Source organism: Microcaecilia unicolor, chromosome 3, assembly GCF_901765095.1.
Source record: "Microcaecilia unicolor chromosome 3, aMicUni1.1, whole genome shotgun sequence".
Taxonomy (NCBI): Eukaryota; Metazoa; Chordata; class Amphibia; order Gymnophiona; family Siphonopidae; genus Microcaecilia; species Microcaecilia unicolor.
The window spans coordinates 231,974,157-231,992,703 of record NC_044033.1 but is presented as its reverse complement, the minus strand read 5'-3'; the positions used below and the strand labels follow the sequence as shown (position 1 = coordinate 231,992,703).

Genomic DNA, 18,547 nt, shown 5'->3' with positions numbered 1-18,547 from the left:
CCGCCCCAGGGGCGCTGAGGCGTAATCCCGAGAACTCTTGGCTCTCTTGAGAGCGGAGTCCACAATACCAGAGTCATGAGGCAACTGGGTCTTCATCAACTCTGGGTCTCCGTGGATCCGATACTGGGACTCAATCTTTTTGGGGATAGTGGGATTAGATAATGGCTTCGCCCAGTTCACCAGCAATGTCTGTTTCAGGACATTATGCAGGGGAACAGTGGACGACTCCTTAGGTGGCGAAGGATAGTCCAGGACCTCGAACATCTCAGCCCTGGGCTCATCCTCAGTAACCACTGGGAAGGGAATGGCCTTAGACATTTCCCGCACAAAGGAAGAGAAAGACAGACTCTCGGGAGGAGAAAGCTTTCTCTCTGGCGAAGGAGTAAGATCAGAAGGAAGACCACAAGACTCCTCATCAGAGAAATATCTTGGGTCTTCCTCTGCCTCCCACGAGGCCTCACCTTCGGTATTGGGTCTTCCTCTGCCTCCCACGAGGCCTCACCTTCAGTATTGGACACAAGTTCCCTAACTTCAGTCCAAAGCCGAGCCCGTCTCGACGCCGAGGAACTAGGTCCTCTATGGTGGTGCCGAGAAGAAGACCCCCTCACCGCCGGCGACGAAGCTCCCTCCAGCTACGTCAACGGGGAGTCAACTTGGGTGGCAGTGGAGGCCGATGCCGCAAGCGGTACCAGCGTCACAGTCCTCACCACGGGCAGGGAGCCAACCGCCGCATCTCTCAACAGTACCGACGGCGCAAGCACCAGCGGTACCGGAACAGATGGTCACAGCAGCCCTTCCAGAATCCCTGAAAGAATGGCTCGGAGGCACTCATCTAGAGTGTCTGTCGAGCAAGGCAGTGGTGGGGCCGGTACAGGCGACGAAGTCAGAATCTGCCTGGGGGCGAGGAGGCGGTACCGGGCTCTCTGGGAAACAGCGCATCGACACCTCCTATATGGAGGGTGAGCGGTCCTCCCGGCATTGACGCTTCGCGGGTGCTGAATCCTTCGGCGTCCCAGTACCGTGACGGGAAGGCGACCGATGACGGTGCTTCTTCGCCTTCGCTCGAAGCACGTCACCGGTACCTCCCGGTACCAATGAGGATGTGGAATCCACACGTCTCCTCGGGGCTGGGTCCGAAAGAGGTCGGTCCCAGGGGGCCTGTACCGCAGGAGCCCTTGAAGCAGGTGGAGACCCACTCGATGGCGGCTACCAGCGTGGGAGGGTCTGTGGACAGCCATCACCTGCGCTCCTGACGTTGATGCAGTCTCCGATGCTGACATCGATACCGACGATGACCTCGGTACCGCTGGCGACGTCGAAGTTCCGGACGGGGCTCTGAAGAAAAGGTTCCACTGAGCCAATCTCGCCGCCTGGGTCCTCTTCTTCAGTTGAAGACATAAAGTGCAGGCGTCGGGGCGATGACCAGCCCCCAGACACTTAAGACACGAAACGTGCCTATCCGTGAGCGAGATCGTCCGGCTGCACCGCGTGCACTTCTTGAAGCCGCTGGTAGGCTTCGAGGACATGGGTGGAAAAATCGCACTGGCGAAATCAAAATTCGCGATGCCGAAAAAAGGCACCAAAAACTGGGGGGAAAAACCCGTACGGGCGGCCAAAATGGCCGCTGACGACAACGAAAAGAAACTGAGGGAAAAACTAAGAAAATACAGGAAAGTAAAAATTTAAAAAAATAAAAAACAAAAAGACGAGCGAACACGCTGCGAGGGCTCTCACTGAGGCGTACAACAGCCAAAAACAGCCATCCTGAGCTGCGGAAAAAAAAAAAAAAAAAGAGACTGAGAAGCACACTCGCGCTAAGGATGGGAAGACGGTTGCGCATGTGCGCGCGAGGGCTTGCAAACTTTGTTGCTAGGAAGATCTCCGATCCTGAGGCTGCCGTCGGACGTCACCCATCAGTGAGAACAAGCAGCCTGCTTGTCCTCGGAGAACAACAATGAATGCGATATTATATACTTTATCACAAATCTTTCTTTGGCATTTCTGTGACACAGACTGCAGAAGTCCGCCCGGCCCTATCCTTATGTTTCACCTACTGAGCCCACCCAGCCTATCCAAATCCATCTTTTCATTTGCGGGACCCAGACCATAAAAGTCTGCCTAGCACTATCCTTGGTTCCAGCTACTGAAGTTGCCATTGAAGCCCTTTCCAGCTTATCTTAAACCGGATTGCCATATATAGACACAGCCCTACAAAGTCTGCCTGGCACTGGCCTTAGTTCTTTACAGCCGGAGTAGCCGTCCGAGCGTCACTCAAACAGCCACCCCCTGCAGCCATTTAAGTTATTATTTATTTACTTTTGTTTTGTACCACCTTTTTCTAAAAAGAGTTCCTCTGTGTTCATCCCACGCCTTTTTGAATTCAGCAAGGTAGATATACTATTCCCTTCCTTCCCAAGAACACTGTGCTGGTAGCCCACTGTTAACACTCATGGGCTAGTGTGAGTGCCGGGAGACCACCATTATGAAAAAACTCACTTGGAAACAGCTGCAATATGCATGTGTCGTAGCTCCAACCATAAATCATCATCCTCGTCCAAGAGTACCTGCTTCTCTCGTGAATCACCAATGCCTGTAGTCTCATAGCTGTAGGGCAGAGGAAAAACATTTTATATCAAGTAAAGAAATAGAGCTCATGATAGTCGCTTCCATGAGAAGAGCACATGAAAATTTTTTAAAATATTTGTTAGCAGGGAAATTCAGGACTAGACACATGCAGAGACCGCTAGCATCTAATCTAATCTGTGGCTCCTCCCTCACCTGTAAATATCTTGCTGAATGTCCAACAAGTCATAGGCCATGGCTTGGAAGGTCAGCTCATGAAGGAGTGGCGACACTGGATCATAACTGCGGTCCAGAATCAGGAGCTGTGAGCGTGCTTTATCAGGACCCTGAAGAATCCGAATTTTAAAAAAAAAAAAAGTCTTATAAAGAAACTAAAGCAGGAAACTTGATATCAAGAAAATCTAGTCAACCCTCATGAAATCTGAAGTAAGAGAAGGGAAACTATTGACCAAGTTAGCAAAATTCCAAAGCAAAAGAAGCGATTTATCCAAACCAAGTTTAAAACCATGAAAGAAGATCAGCCCTTCCCAAAATCTACACAAATCAAAGCCATTTAAATTAAACAGTAAATTTTCTACTCTAAACCAAAAGGCTACTCGTTCTACCCAGTCCATTAAACTTAAGGCAATAGGACAAATCCAGCTCAGCCCTTGGAATCTGAAACAGAAGCCATCACCTCAACTACATCCTCTTCTTAAAAATCTAATGCAAAATCAAACCCAAGAATCAAATTCTAAGGCAGAAGAAGTCATTATAACCACCCAATCCCTCTGTTTCTTTAAACTGTCTCCTCCTAATTGAACAATAGACTAACATCATCTGAGGTACTGGGGTAATTCTGTAATGTGGGCACCTACATTTAAGCACCATTACACCACCTAAGTGCTATTCTATAACTACACATGTATCTCAAATAGATTTCAGTCTGTAAGTGGGCATACACACATCAGCTCTATGGCTGGTGTAAGTGCTCTTGCCTATGCACACACATGCATATATACCTAGTTACATAAATATTCTATAAAATTAAACTATGTACCTACTTTTCTTATAGGATGTGTGCCAATCTGGTGCCCCCTGGTGCCTATATATAGATACACAGGTATAAAATTACCCCTGTCCTCCAGATTCTATATAGGTTGCCCAAAGTTGAGTGTGCAAATTTAGGCCTGGATCACAGATGTGTGCAAACTAATTAGCTAATGAGGTGCTAAACATCAATTAGTGTTAACCACTTAATTGCCAGTAATTAGGAGCTACTCACAGATCTGCCATATGCTCTATTCTATAACATGCACTCCTAAATTTCATAGCGTGCAACTCCAAAGCGGGTGTGGCCATTGCATTCCCAGAAATTAGGCACGTTATAGGATTTGTATGCCTGTCGTCAGTTGGACACAAGTATTTACACCAGTGTTTGACAGGCGTAAGTGCTCACACCCAAAGTTAGGCGCAAAATGTGCGCTAAGCTAGTATCCTGTAAAAGTTGTTCCATGCACAGCATCTTTTGCAGAATACTAGCTTAGTGCGCATCATTTCAGCACCCATCTTTGGACAGCACTTACAGAATCTAGCTCTATGTCTACTGCACAAAACTGAAGCCTAGGGGTAGTGACCAAGCACAGTAGACCATAATGTCTGGTTCAAGTACAGGATAAGTTATGAGGGCACTTTCACAAAAAAAAAAAAAAAAAAAAAAAAAAATATATATATATATATATATATATATATATATATATATGTACACAGTTTTCATAACCTGGTTCAAGCAATACTACCAAAGGCCATAAGACAGCTCTTTGGAGCCGAGTTTAAATATACTTAACTAGTCAAGAGAGGCCACAACTAGGAGGTACACAAACGAAGTTCCTTGGAAGATCCAAGCAAGTCCCTCTGGCTCTCAAACCCCTAACTAGAGATGCAAAAGCTGGGTTCAGGACCAAGTACCTCTGCCTACTAGGTAGCAGAGTAGTAATGTTGTCATCAGATCAGCTCTAGAAAGGTTTATAAAATAAACAAAATCTAATTGTTGTACTACATGTCCCCTCAGGATCCCTATCATCAAGCCAGAGAGCTTTGTAACATACCATGTATCTTTAGTCCCAAATTGCTGACTTTTAGTCTACGTTTATAGAGCTTGCCTACTTCTATAAGCCCATACTTAAAGATTACCTCTCCCATGCTGGGGTTGTCAGCTTTGAAAGCATTAAGTCTTGCCAGTACCATATGAGCCAGACTGGAGTTATCATCGTGACCCCTAAAAGAAAATAAGACAAAATGAGAAGCCAGGACAAAAATGAAAACCAAGGTTATAAAGAGGCTGGGGAAATATACAGACTGCTTTCTGTAAAAGGGGTCTAGATTTGGTAGAAGACAATAAAAGTACAGGCATTTTCTGTAATTGGCAGGATAAATCAGAACACTGATGAGTGATCTCATTTGATAACCAACAGATTAGCTCTCTCTCACAGCTCAGAAAACCCAAGAACGTGTTTCTGAGTAGCCACTAGCTCATGAGTCACTTCTGTCTATTCCAGAGCTTAGGCAGCAATGCCATGGGACAGTGGGAGGATGTGTCTCTGACTTCTCACATTGCCTAATGAGAACCCCTGTTACAGACAAAAGGCTGTCCTTTTCTTTACAACAAGCAAGATTAAATCAGCCATATTAAAACAAATATAAGCTAAGAGAGCATTTATTTTCCTCCCCAAACTCCTGCCCCTCATATAACATAGTTGATTTACATATAACATAGTAGATGACGGCAGAAAAAGACCTGCATGGTCCATCCAGTCTGCCCAACAAGATAAACTCATATGTGCTACTTTTTGTGTATACCTTACCTTGATTTGTATCTGTCATTTTCAGGGCACAGACCGTATAAGTCTGCCCAGCACTATCCCTGCCTCCCAACCACTGGCTCTGGCACAGACCGTATAAGTCTGCCCAGCACTATCCTCGCCTCCCAACCATCAGCCCCGCCTCCCACTACCGGCTCTGCAACCTAATGAGGCTGCTACACTAAAATAACACCTACGAGCTTCATCAGAGCACACCTGCAAATGTGTCAGAACCATCAAGAGGTTCTGATGCACACAGCAAAGAAAATGGAAGGGTTTATACAGGTATATGACAGCTAAAAAGAAACAGAGGACTTCCTGAAGAAAGAGACTGATGTACCAATGTGATGATCTTGAATGGAAGATGGTAGACAATCAGGAACCAGTATTCCTTTATAAAAAGAGTTACTCTATTAAATTTCATCATGCCTTAAATAGGTTTCACAGAAGTGTTTTGAAGTAACTGAACTTGCCTAATCTGTATGTTAGGTAAGCCCAGATATACAGAATTACGGTAGTCGAGATGTGAAGTAAAAAAAAATGAACCAAGAGAGGAAGAGCTGATCGGTGTAAGAGAGAATGCATGTCTGAGAATGAAAAATGATTTCTTGATGATGCTAGAGATCAGTGTGTGAAAAGACAATGATCAATGATAGGATTTCCTTGGATAGAGAGGAGACAGCATAGATGGGACAGTGTAGTAGAAACAAAAGAATGCCTTCAATCTTAGTGGGGGTCTAATTTTAAGCTATTATCAGCAATCCATGTGGCATGTATCTAACTTTGCTGAAACTGATGCAACAACCTCCAATGTGTACGAGTACTCAATAATATGAGCCTGTATATCATCAGCACACGTATAAAAAGAGAATCCCAAGGATGGTATAAGAAGAGCCAGAGGTGCTACACTTAAAAGATCTATTTATAAGGTTAGAGCAGCCACATTGAAGCAGTGCCTGAAATATTAAGTTCAGATAGTTTGCAAAGAAGTATGGAATTATCGACTAAACCAAATGCTTTGGAGAGGTCTAATGAAATAAGCATAACTTCTCTCCCTCTGTTTAGGTTAGTCCTTACTTGCTCTTAGTCTGTCAAGTACATTCTGCATAGATGCACTTTCAGTAAAATGGTGCGGTCCAGACAATGAGAAGTAAAAAGGCCTGGATCATGTGAAAAGGTCAATCTTACCCTGCCCCATCACATCAAAAACAGTTGCTCCAGACACAGTGATGCAGGTGTAGCCTGGGCCACTGAAGATGAAGCAGCAAGGGTATGCATTGAAACCGTTAGCCGGGGGGTCACGTGATGCTCTTTTGCTGAGCGGACGTCTCTATTCCTGGCTCCGCTCCTACTACCCCAAAATCTTTAAAATTACCTGCATTAAAACTCCCAGGGAGACTCCACAGTTACCTGACTGTGGAGCGCGGGGAACGTGGCTCCCTTTCGCTTTTGGAGCCGCAGACGGCTTTTATGCCTGAGAAGACCTCGCGCTCTAAGAAGCCCTGCACACAAGACTCACTTTTTAAATGGCGGTGATGCAGGAGAGTCCCCAGATGGCAGGCTTGCCTGCGGAGGCCATCCAAGAGCTGATCCAACAGATTTCAACAATCCTGGAAGAAAAATTGCCTAAACTTCAGGCTTCTGTGGACCAGATTCGAGAATCAGTGGAAAGGCAGGGTGCGCATTTACAGCAAGCTGAAGACCGCGTCTCACGCCAAGAGGACTATACTGAGGCAGCCGATGTGAGGATCACGGCGCTGGAGCAGAGGTCGATGACCAGGAAAATAGAAGCAGAAGAAATAACCTCAGAATCATAGGTGTTCCAGAAACGGTGAAGGAAAAAGATTTATGGCAGTTGGTTGAGCGCTGGTTGCCGGATCAATTGGGCCTGCAGTTCCCAGAAAGTGCACTGCGGGTTGAGAGAGTTCACAGAGTGGGCGGTGTTCCGTGAGGGTGAGAAGCAGCCAAGACCAGTGCTGGCCAAGATTCTCAATTACTCAGATAAGGACAAAATCTTACAAGCATTCAGAGGAAAGAAGCAGATAGAATATGAAGGTAATAAGATTCTGCTCTTTCAGGACTACTCAGCGCTTGTTTCAGACCAACAAAAGCAGATGAGGCGCCATTGCAAGCGTCTTTTTGGCAAGGGAGTGCGCTTTGCGCTGTTGTACCCAGCTAAAGTACGAGTTCTGCAGGATAACAAAGCTCTGTATTTCATAGACCCCAAGGATCTTGGTGCCTTTGTGGATAAGCTTCAATGATTTCACTGTTATAAACTCTGTTGCTGGAAAGACCTCCGTGGAGGCCTTACATGCAGCCAGGGGGTTTGCAGTTTAAAAATACTTTGTGTGTCAGTTACCAAGCTTGTGTGTGCACTGCTGGGATTCCAATACCGTGGGGGGCTGGAGGCCGCTGGATAGTGCCCAAGACCTGAGAACTAACTGATGCACTAAGGTCCTAAAGCCAGAATACCGACGAGGGAGTGGAGATCTCAAAAGGCCCTAGTGGCACGGCATGACAACTTCTGTCTCCCACCCGGCGGTGACCCAGAGGACCTGATCTTTTTTGCATGCTGCATCAGTGACATTAGATCCCAGCTGACCGATAGGTAGCCAGTTGGTTTGGAACTCTAATGTTTGACTAATTAATGTTACCATAAGCGTTAAGGGGGTGGGCAGCAGCGTTTAGGGTTGGGGAGTCTTCCTCGTGGAGTGGTATCTGGGAGTTGGGGGGTTGGGTGGTAAGGGGGGATGAATGTTGTGAGTTGGTTGTGTGTGTGTACGGGACTATTTCAGGTTGCCATAACTAGTAGTGGGAAGGAGGAGGAACATAGGTTGAATGTTTCTTCTGGGGAGAGGGAGGGGGCGGGAAGTCTGGGAGGGATTGTCTAGTTTACTTCTGTCCGGATACTCCATGAGGTCACAAAGGGGCACGCTCCTCACTGTCACAGAGGGAATATTTTCTTTATTGCTATACCATGATGGTTATAAGCCTGTCTGGGGGGTTTCAGCTGGGAGATCCCCTGGGCACTTTAAAACTTTCAAATATCTTGTTCAGCGTTGCATCATTAATGTTACCGTATGGCTAGCCTTAAAATTGTCTCCCTCAATGTTGATGGCATCCATTCCCCTATAAAGAGGACCAGGGTGTTGCAGGCACTGATATAGCACTACTTCAGGAAACCCACTTAGGGAAATCAGAGCATCTTAAATTAAAGCGGGATTGGGTGAGAGATTTATATTTCTCTTCTTTCAATAGTAGGCAAAGGGGAGTGGCCATACTAATAAAAAAAACAATAGTGTTTGACATGCATAGGCTTTACCGAGACCCAGAGGGCCGCTTTGTGATTGCTGCGGGACTTCTGCAAAAGTGGCTCTGTGTAGCATATATGCACCTAACATTTACTCACACAAGTGTTTCACTTTCCTTGCAGGTAAACTGGTGACTTTTGACGAATACCCACTCATATTAGGGGACGATTTTAACATCACTAGTGACCCACTGGTAGATTGCCGACCTCCAAAGCAGCCAGACAAATATCATGAAGGGCGGGGGGTGAATTTCATGTCAAAGGAATTGGATGTGACGGACATCTGGAGGCTACAGCACATAGATGAACGCGACTATACCTTTTTCTCCCATCCCCATGGAGTCCATGCACGCTTAGACTATATTCTCTTGTCCCATTTCCCTGGCCCAGGTGACTGACCGTACGGGGATGGGGAGCCCACTATCTCAGACCATGCGCTGGTGTGGGCCACACTGAGGTGGGGGGGGGAGAGGGCTGGCGTAAATCCTCTCTGTACCAGGACCGTGCTTTCCGCACGTTTTTGAGGCAGGGCTGGCTAGATTACACTGCGGAGAACGACACCCAATCTGAAGGTGCCAGGACCTATTGAGAGGCAGCCAAGGCTGTGCTCCATGGCAAGATTATTGCTTACACTGTGGCTTTAAGTAAACGCTGAAAGCAGGAAATCAGGGACCTTATGGTCAAGCTGAAGGAAGCCCGGAGATCCTTTGTCCTTTCCCCTTCTGAGACCGCATGTAGAGCGTTCTTTGAGATTAAGAAGCAATTGCAGGCAGTACTGGATGCCAGGGCACTTTATGATGTTAAACTCTATAAGTACCACTTGCACCAGTGGGGTAACAAGACAGGCAAGCTACTTGCTTCTTTGGTACTGCAGAGGTCTGCAAAAAATTATATTAGTAGGATCAGGGACGTAAAAGGGGTCTCACAAATGGGGATAGATGCTATCAAGCGAGAGTTTGTTCAATTTTATTCTTCGCTTTATAAAACAGGCTCATTCTGTCGACAGTTGTGCAGACTTTTTTGCTAAATTGAATCTCCCCTCCCTGACAGCAGAGCAGCTGGCATGCCTCAACGCACCTCTGCAGGGCAAAGAAGTTCAGCGGATCAAGCAGTTGAAGCTGGCCAAGGCACCAGGCCCGGACGGTCTGGGAACAGAGTTTTACAAGATATTGCAGGATCAACTGATCCCTTCATTTGTCTCTATGTGTGATGACTTACGGGATTTGCAAGTTATGGGGCCCTCGATGAACCACATTTATATCACAGTCCTCCTCTAACCAGATAAAGACGTGGGGTTTTATTTTGAAGCTGGAGTTGATACATTTATACTGACTGACTCCACCCAAAACTGCTTTCGACTCAGACTCCACAGCCCTGATATGGTTGGTTAAAATTCAACAAAATCGAAGATCATGACACCCAGAATCTATATTTGCGAGGAATGGCAACAAAATTAGATGTCAAACGGTGTCAAATACAAAATGAAAATGGGAAACTAAAAAGCTGCAGATGGCTCTTTAAGGTGGGTGGATTTAACTGAGTTGTGTCAAGTACTATTATTGTGATGTACAATAAACATGACATGGATATGAAATTTTTAACATTTTATACAGTGTAATGTAACAATTTCTAGAGCACAAAATAAACCTGGACCCGTTCCACTAAAGGTGGCAAAGGTGAACGACATCCAGAATTAAGTCAAGATATATTCTTGAAGCTCACAGAGACTTCTGCCATCAGACTGTAGATAAATACGGTTCAGCAGATAAAATGGAAGAGGACTGTGAATGAATTCAGGATATAAACTTTGCTGTGTCTATTAGCACAACTACTGCATTATTAATTGGACATTAAAGATTTAGACAAAAAATGTTAAGATTTAGGTAGTAATCTTATTTTTGTTATTCTGACATTGCTCTGATGACATGTAACAAAGATAACAATAACATAACCTGTGAATGATGGCTTTCACAGTAGAAAACAAAAAACAAACCAAAAAAACAACTAAATACAAAAACTGCTTTTGTCAAAAACTTAATTTTTATGACTTACCGGGTTTTTGTGCAATGCCCTTCATGTCCCATGTTGGCAACACCAGACAACTATTTGGAGAGCCTATTCCAAGGGAATAAGGGTATTCTTATAGAGACAGATTTCTTCTGCAAGGGGAAGAAGGGTACGGTATTCCTGTAAGAAGAAAATCTGTCTCTATAGCAGATGAGGTACTAGATGATGCAGTTAAGGGAGAAGTATCTATCTGTAGTAAACAGGTGGTTTTCTACAGGGAGCAACTCACCTTCTGTAACGGACGGCTGGATACTCTTTTAAGGTATCACAAAGAGTAGCAATTTGCTCTGCAAGGCTCTCCAACAGCTTGTTCTTCTCCACAGTCCGATAAGGACTAAAGATGTTGTGGAATGTTTCTGGAGCATCCAGGGAATAAACCTGAGAGAACAGCATCAGTTGGAGAGAGAGTTTATAATAGCCAGAGATGCACAACATTCCAGGATAACCATGAATATGGCTCAGCTATGGAAAGGACATGTTATTGCTGCTGCTGCCATCATACACATGACTATTTTGACCACTTCTAGTAGGTAAGCAAATTTGCTTACCTGTAGGCAGGAGCTCTCCAAAGACAGTGGAATACGAGTACTCAAAAGACGGTGATGGTATTGAAGGAAAGTGAGGCCACAACAAATTTTACAAGCAGCAAAGCTTTCTGGAGTGCATGTACAGCAGTTTTGATACCACTGCTGTTGCATGAGGCAACCTCAATTCTTTTTACAACTATGATGAAAAGTTACCTCCTTGGGGAAAACAGGAGGGCTCTGTAAGGACTAATACCCTGCTGTTCTCAGGGAAAATACATCACAAGTGAGCAACTTTGCTTTCTCCAAGGACAAACAGGATAGCAGTCCTCACAAGTGGGAATTGTTAATAGGTACCTTTAAATAAAAGTAAACAAATGCCATCTGGCAAAAACCCCATATGTTTTCAGCAACAATGAATCATTTGAATTTGTTTTCTTGCTTCAAAGAGAACCTGGAAATAATAAAAGTGGTCCTGGAAGACTAGAGCTGGATTCTAAACCTCAAAGACCTAGACGTCAGATTCACCTAATCTATTGTCATACCTGGAACATAAGTCAGTAATGCGATGAGAATGGGTGACTAAACTCCACATTACAGTTTTGCAGATCTCTTATCTAAGGAAGCAAAAACTTGGGTAGACTTTCTAAAGGTCTCAGTCCATGCCAGGTAGAAAGCACATTCACTTATAAGGACATATGGTTGGGAGAAAAATTTTGGAAGAACAATTAATTGACTTAAGTGGAAGCCTGGCATTGCTTCAAGTAGAACTTTAGAAGTGTGCACAAAAAGACCTTATTATCCTGGAAAGATTTTGTGAAGGACAGATAACCACTACGGCCAAAATGACACCACTAAAACTAAGACCTCCAAGAACAGGGCTCACAGGAATATAATGGATCAATATGAGCTTTCATCAACAGGATAATATCAGACTTGGGGGACAATTTTATAGGATTACAAGACCAGTGGTTTAACCACTAGGCCACTCCTGCACTAGAGAGACTCATCTACTACATTTCTTTGAAGGGGTGAATAAACGTGGATAAAAGTGAGCTGGTCAATACTGTGTATCTTGGATTTTCAAAAAGGCATTTGATAAAGTACCTCACAAAAGACTCCTCAGAAAATCAGAAAGTCATAGGATAGGAGGCAATGATCTATTGTGGATTAAAAACTGGTTAAAAGATAGAAAACAGAGTAGGGTTAAATGGTCAGTATACTCAATGTATACACGTTGGTTCTACTGTAAAACCACTTTGCTTCAAAAGGTGGTATAAGTAGAACAAGTAATGTGGGAAGACAGCACAGCATTCTGAAACATTTTTCCCCAAAGTCTGAGCATCTCTCCTTGGGGTCATCAAGGAGTAGAAACTGGAACCCTAAGCTCTCTGGAGAACAGATCAGGCTACCAAAGAATGGTGTGGGAACTGCTGTTTCTCAAATCTGGGAGCCTTTTGGACTCTATACATAGAAAGTCCCCATTCTTGTTAACAAGGTACCCAGAAAGAGGGGTTTACCATTCTCATGAATCCCTAAGACTCTTTGAATGGGTACAGTTACACCTTCCTGGGTAGTAAATGAAAGGGTAAGGAAAAAGTAGCTAGCCTTCTATTAAATCCTTAATGGAGTGAAGGATATAAGTAAATTGATGGTTTACTCTTTCAAAATGTACAAAAGACCAGGGAGCGCTCCATAAGATTACAAAGAGCACAATTAAAACAAATAGGAGAGGGGAGGCTGTCCAGTCTTTCTACCCTGGTTTTCTCCACCACCTCTTAACTATATTGGGGAAATAGCTAATGACATTCACTTTAAGTCAATGAAGGAGAGATCCTTCGAGAGCCTTTCTCCTTGTGTGGAAGCGATGGATTCAAGGCTAAGCCAGTGGAGGCCTCTTCTTCAAAGAACTCCACAGAACTCATTTTCAAAATCCCAGGAGTACTTTAATTTAGACCCAGCAAAAATCGTTGATTTGGGAGGTCTTTATTTATGCCTGGTTAGATGTTCATACTTCAGTAGGAACAACAAACCATAAGTATCTAAGCTCTAGTGTACACCTATGCTTTGGGGAATCTGCTCCTCCAATGCACTGGCAATGGACACCAGTGTGACTAACAGACTCTGAAATCTGAATCACCTCCAGGGTCAGCACAGACCTCAAGGATCAACTATAGGATCCTATGATTTGATGACACTATGTTGAGCAAGGATTTGAACAAGCTTCTCAGAGTCCTCGTTGAACTCCTCCTTGAAAATTGCTAATGCCAATTTTGAGGAGAGTGTCCTCCTAAGCCACTTGAATATCAGTAGCCTGATCCTGGGTCCTTGGAAGCTGGTGCAGCCTCTATGTTCATATTTATTAAAACTCTTGATACCCCGCTGTTACTGTGTACAGGCCACAGCGGCTTACAATACTAATAAGGGAAAGGGGTTGGGATTTGATACCGCCTTTCTGTGGTTACAATCAAAGTGATTTACAAATTATATACAGGTACTTATTTTGTACCTGGGACAATGGAGGGTTAAGTGACTTGCTCAGAGTCACAAGGAGCTGCAGTGGGAATCAAGCCCAGTTCCCCAGGTTCTCAGGCCACTGCACCAACCACTAAGCTACTCCTCCACTCTAATATATGATTAAATTGAAAAGAACATCAAAGACAGGAAAGACTGGGTACCAACCATGCTGAGACTCAATTGTATGACAGGTAGGGGGGAGAGGCATAACAAACCATGCACACAAGCTGTTGTAGCTGAGTAGCAGGCTTATTTTCAAAAGAGAAGGGCGCCCATCTCCCATACATATCGGGAGATGGGCGTCCTTCTCTCAGGGTCGCCCAAATCGGCATAATCGAAAGCTGATTTGGGGCGCTCTCAACTGCTTTCCGTCGCAGGGACAACCAAAGTTCACAGTGGCGTGTCAGCAGCGTAGCAAAGGCGGGACTGGGACATGCTTAAGAGATGGGCGTCCTCGGCCGATAATGGAAAAAAGAAGGGCGTCCCTGACGAGCACTTGACCGACTTTACTTGACCCATTTTTTCTTGCGACCAAGCCTCAAAAAGGTGCTCGAACTGACCAGATGACCACCGAAGAGAATCGGGGATGCCCTCCCATTACTCTCCCAGTGGTCACCAACCCCCTCCCACCCTAAAAAAAAAACACACTTAAAATTTTTTTTTTGCCAGCCTCCAATGTCATACCCAGCTCCCTGACAGCAGTATGCAGGTCCCTGGAGCAGTTTTAGTGGGTGCAGTGCACTTCAGGCAGGTGGACCCAGGCCCCCCCCCCCCCCCACCTGTTACACTTGTGGTGGTAAATGCGAGCCCTTCAAAACCCACAAGAAACCCACTGTACCCACCCCTTAGGGCTATGGTAGTAGTGTACAGTTGTGGGGAGTGGGGGGCTCAGCACACAAGGTAAGGGAGCTATGCACCTGGGAGCTTTTTCTGAAGTCTACTGCAGTGCCCCCTAGGGTGCCTGGTTAGTGTCCTGGCATGTGAGGGGGACCAGAGCACTACGAATGCTGGCTCCTCCCACGACCAAATGGCTTGGATTCGGTCGTTTCTGAGATGGGCGTCCTCGGTTTCCATTATTGCCGAAAATCGGGGATGACCATCTCTAAGGACGACCTAAGGACAACCATCTCTAAGGTTGACCTAAATGTTGAGATTTGGGTGTCCCCGACCTTATTATTGAAACGAAAGATGGACGCCCATCTTTCGATAATACGGGTTTCCCCGCTCCTTCACGGAGCTGTCCTGCGAGGACAGTCCAAGGAAATCTTGGGTGCCTCATTCGATTATGCCCCTGCACGTCATCCTGGCCTCAGGGACTCCAAAATGAAAATCCCCAAAAGAAAACAAAACCAAATAAAAATAAACAAAAAGCTTTTACAGCCCACATCATGAAGACAGAGACCCAATGAGCACAAAGACTTTCATTTAATCCTGCCAAAAACCCCCAACCAACTTAAGAGTACAAATCAATAAGAAATTAGCTCTTAAAACTATCTAAATTGGATCAGCTCACTTAGTGTGTCACTAAGCGCTTACATGGAAACTTTTCAGTTTCCTCTAAAGCAAAATCATAGGTTTTCCTATGTGCTTATGTAATCCCACAATTAGGGAACATGTACATTTTCTGACCATGAGAAAAAACTTCCTTCTTATGAAAATATTTTTTTAGCATCATGACATTATGCAATTCTGTTATGAATGTAACCAGGAGTTTATCCCTAGTTGAAATCTTGTCCAAAGATGGTTGTAGAAATGTGGACAAATCCAAACTAGTTGATCAACTCAGTGCATTATCCACCTCCTTGGTTGTATAGAAGTGATAAGTAGTAGTAGTAGTACTCCCAAAGCAAAAATCTAGAAAAATATGTTAGAAATTTGAACAGATTCAGGAAGATCAAGAACTTCACAAAAACACTTCTTAAGTAATACTAAGAATATAAATTTAAAGTAAAAATAATTTAAGAGTAAAATGCACAAGTGTTACTAACTCTGAGGAAAAAAAAAAAAAAGATAATTGAGGTTCTGCATGATGACGCAAAGCAGGAAGTCAGGTGCATGCATGGTGCTGCCTCTTAAAAGATTCTAGAATTTTTTTTAAGCTAGCTCCATCAGATGTTGTCACTCAGTTGAGAAGATTTGCTATGTTGTTTGTTGCCATAACTAACAGCAACTCTGCCACAGACACTTGTGAGCTTGGGGAATCCATTCTAATAGCTTAGCGCCCCCCCCCCCCCCCCCGCCAAATATTTTAGTAACTATGAACCTGTGCTTACTTACAAGCACACTCTTTTTGGGGTGTAATTTGGAATCTGACACTTAGTACAGATTACACTGCCATGTTTTGGTATAGACAGTGTAGTGTCTAAAGTAGTTGTGTTCCCTTAATTTAAGGTCCAAATTCATAATGCCCAAATAATGACTGAACTCCACACCCAAAGGTATTATAAAAAAATAGATTGCTTATTTATTTACAAAAGTAGCAAAACAACAGTGAAAAAGAAACACGAATAATGACACAGATGGTCTTATCTTTATTCAGCCTGAAGCTGACACACACAGAGAATCCTAAAATAGGCTTCTAGTTCAGTTGGCTATACTAACCCCAAAGCAGCAGACACAGGCATCTATACAACCTGGGTAGGGATGTCAAACGATGTCCAGCAGGTGTCGGGGTGTTCCTCAAGCAGATCAGTAAGAAAGGCAGAGCAGGGACAGCACTTCAGACCCGACGGATACAGAAACAGCAACCAACTACTTTTTTTCAACAGGAACTTCCTTTTACCTCAATTGCAGACTGCTGCTGAGTTGGAGACGTGCACTCTTGGCCTTTTTGCCAATGCACAACAAACTGTTTGTTTCAGATGTTGTGGCTTGAGGGGCCACAATACTGTCCCACTGGTACCATGTTGAAGGACAGCATTTAACAATGAGGTCATTGTACCAGTAAGAACTGGCTTTCCTTAAATGGATATGAGCCCAGAATCTACAATAGCGAGCTTGTGAATTCCCCTGGTGATAATATAGTGTGGTTGTTACTCTCCTCATCCACTGGTGACCTTGGTGATGTTTTGAAGTGCCTTTGCAGACTGCACGCAGGTCTAAGGCCTAACAGGCCTTGGCAAGGAAAGATGAAGTTAGCCATAAAATGTATTTTAATGTCAGATTGGTAGTGCTGGAAGGTGCCAGGTATTATAATAGTATATAACTGTTATATAGTGGCATGCAGTGCTGCCTACAGTGCCTTCTACTCCTACATACTAATTACACAGCATATGAGAGATGTCTAACACCATATGCAAAAATATCACACTGACACTGCACGATACCATACCAGAAATTCATTGGGAAAGATTTCCATGCCATCAGTGTATGACTCCCGATTGGAAAATCAGAGGAGGGAGGAAGTGACATCACGCAGAGCGATGGCAGCTTAGGAAAAGAGCTCCGTCAGGGCAGAAGAGATGGCAGAGCTGTAATCTTTTCCTTTTGAATCACTGAGGGGTAAAACAGAGCCGTACAGACGTGGCACAATGCCCCCGAAGTCCATATCATCCCCAAATTGGAGGGGAACGTCGGGTGCCTCAGAGGTCCCCCCGGAGACAGGGGGGGCTGGAGGAAAGGAGCAGTCAGTGGGGCAGCCCAGAAAACATGTGGACAAGGGAGACTTGGAGTACAGTGAGGATATAGTGGAAGTGAAACCAGAAGGGGATGCTGCGGAGGAGGAAGCTGTGGGCAGTGTGGTCTCTGGGGGACTTGGGCTCAGTGAGCAGCAGGGCCCGAAGAGAGGTTTGGCCGTGTTGGAGGGGTCAGATGAGCAGTTGAGAACTGGCCTAATGGAGGACAGAGATCCTGAGTTGAGGGGGATCGGAGAGCAGATCAGTAAAGGCTTGGTTCCGGGACCTCAAGGATGACTTTGCAGGAGTGCGGAAAGATATCCACATGGCGTTGAGAGACATACACCCTGAGCTGAGGGACTTGGGGTCTCGAGTTGGTGAGCTAGAGGAGGAGGTTGAGACCCTCAAGAAAGAAGTGGGCTCGGTGAGACAAGCACTAACTGAGGGACAGGAGGATCTTCAATATGTTAAGGAACAGTTGGAAGACCTGGAAAATCAGTCCAGAAGAAATCATTTGCGCTTTAAGGGGATCCCAGAGTCTGATCCTTTTGTCAACTGTTCGGCTGTGATTCAGGACTTATGTGAGTTTATTCTATATCCTGAAGGAAGGAGGGACAGGTCTGATTTGCAAATCCAGCGAGCTCATAGGGCGCCAGGGCCACAGCAGGATTTAGCTCCGAGGGATATAGTGTTCTGTTTTGCGGATTTCCCTTTAAAGGAGAAGATTTTGGCTAAGGCGCGGCAACAAGGAGAAATCAATTGGAAAAACTGTAGAATTGGGGTGTATCAGGACTTGGCCTGGAGCACGTTGCAGAAGCGTAAATCATTTAGAGAAGTGACTGCTTTTATGAGGGATAAGGGGATACGATATAGGTGGTTGTTTCCCTTTGCCATGTGGCTAACGGTGGAGGGCAAATCCCGCAAGATCAAGACCCCGGAGGAGGCGTGGTCTGCTTTACAGGCTTTGGGCTGCAAAGGACTTCTGAGTCATCTGGAGAGGGCTGAGAGGGTCAAAGACTCTGACCCGATTAAGATTCGGCAGTCTGAGGTGGCGAGAGGGAGGAACACTGTGAAGCCCACTGCTTGAAGGAT

At 45.0% G+C, this 18,547-nt stretch overlaps 1 protein-coding gene across 2 annotated transcripts in view; it reads right to left on the bottom strand.

The window, feature by feature from the left end:
- Nucleotides 1-18,547, bottom strand: part of STXBP2 (syntaxin binding protein 2) — a 165,695-nt gene that overhangs the window by 71,962 nt on the left and 75,186 nt on the right. For both annotated transcript variants that reach the window (XM_030197557.1, XM_030197556.1), the window contains exons 7-10: nucleotides 11,030-11,178; nucleotides 4,756-4,840; nucleotides 2,779-2,909; nucleotides 2,497-2,604 (exon numbers count right to left, since the gene is read on the bottom strand). In XM_030197557.1, the coding sequence (XP_030053417.1) occupies nucleotides 2,497-2,604; nucleotides 2,779-2,909; nucleotides 4,756-4,840; nucleotides 11,030-11,178 (473 nt within the window). The remainder of the gene's footprint in view (nucleotides 1-2,496; nucleotides 2,605-2,778; nucleotides 2,910-4,755; nucleotides 4,841-11,029; nucleotides 11,179-18,547) is intronic.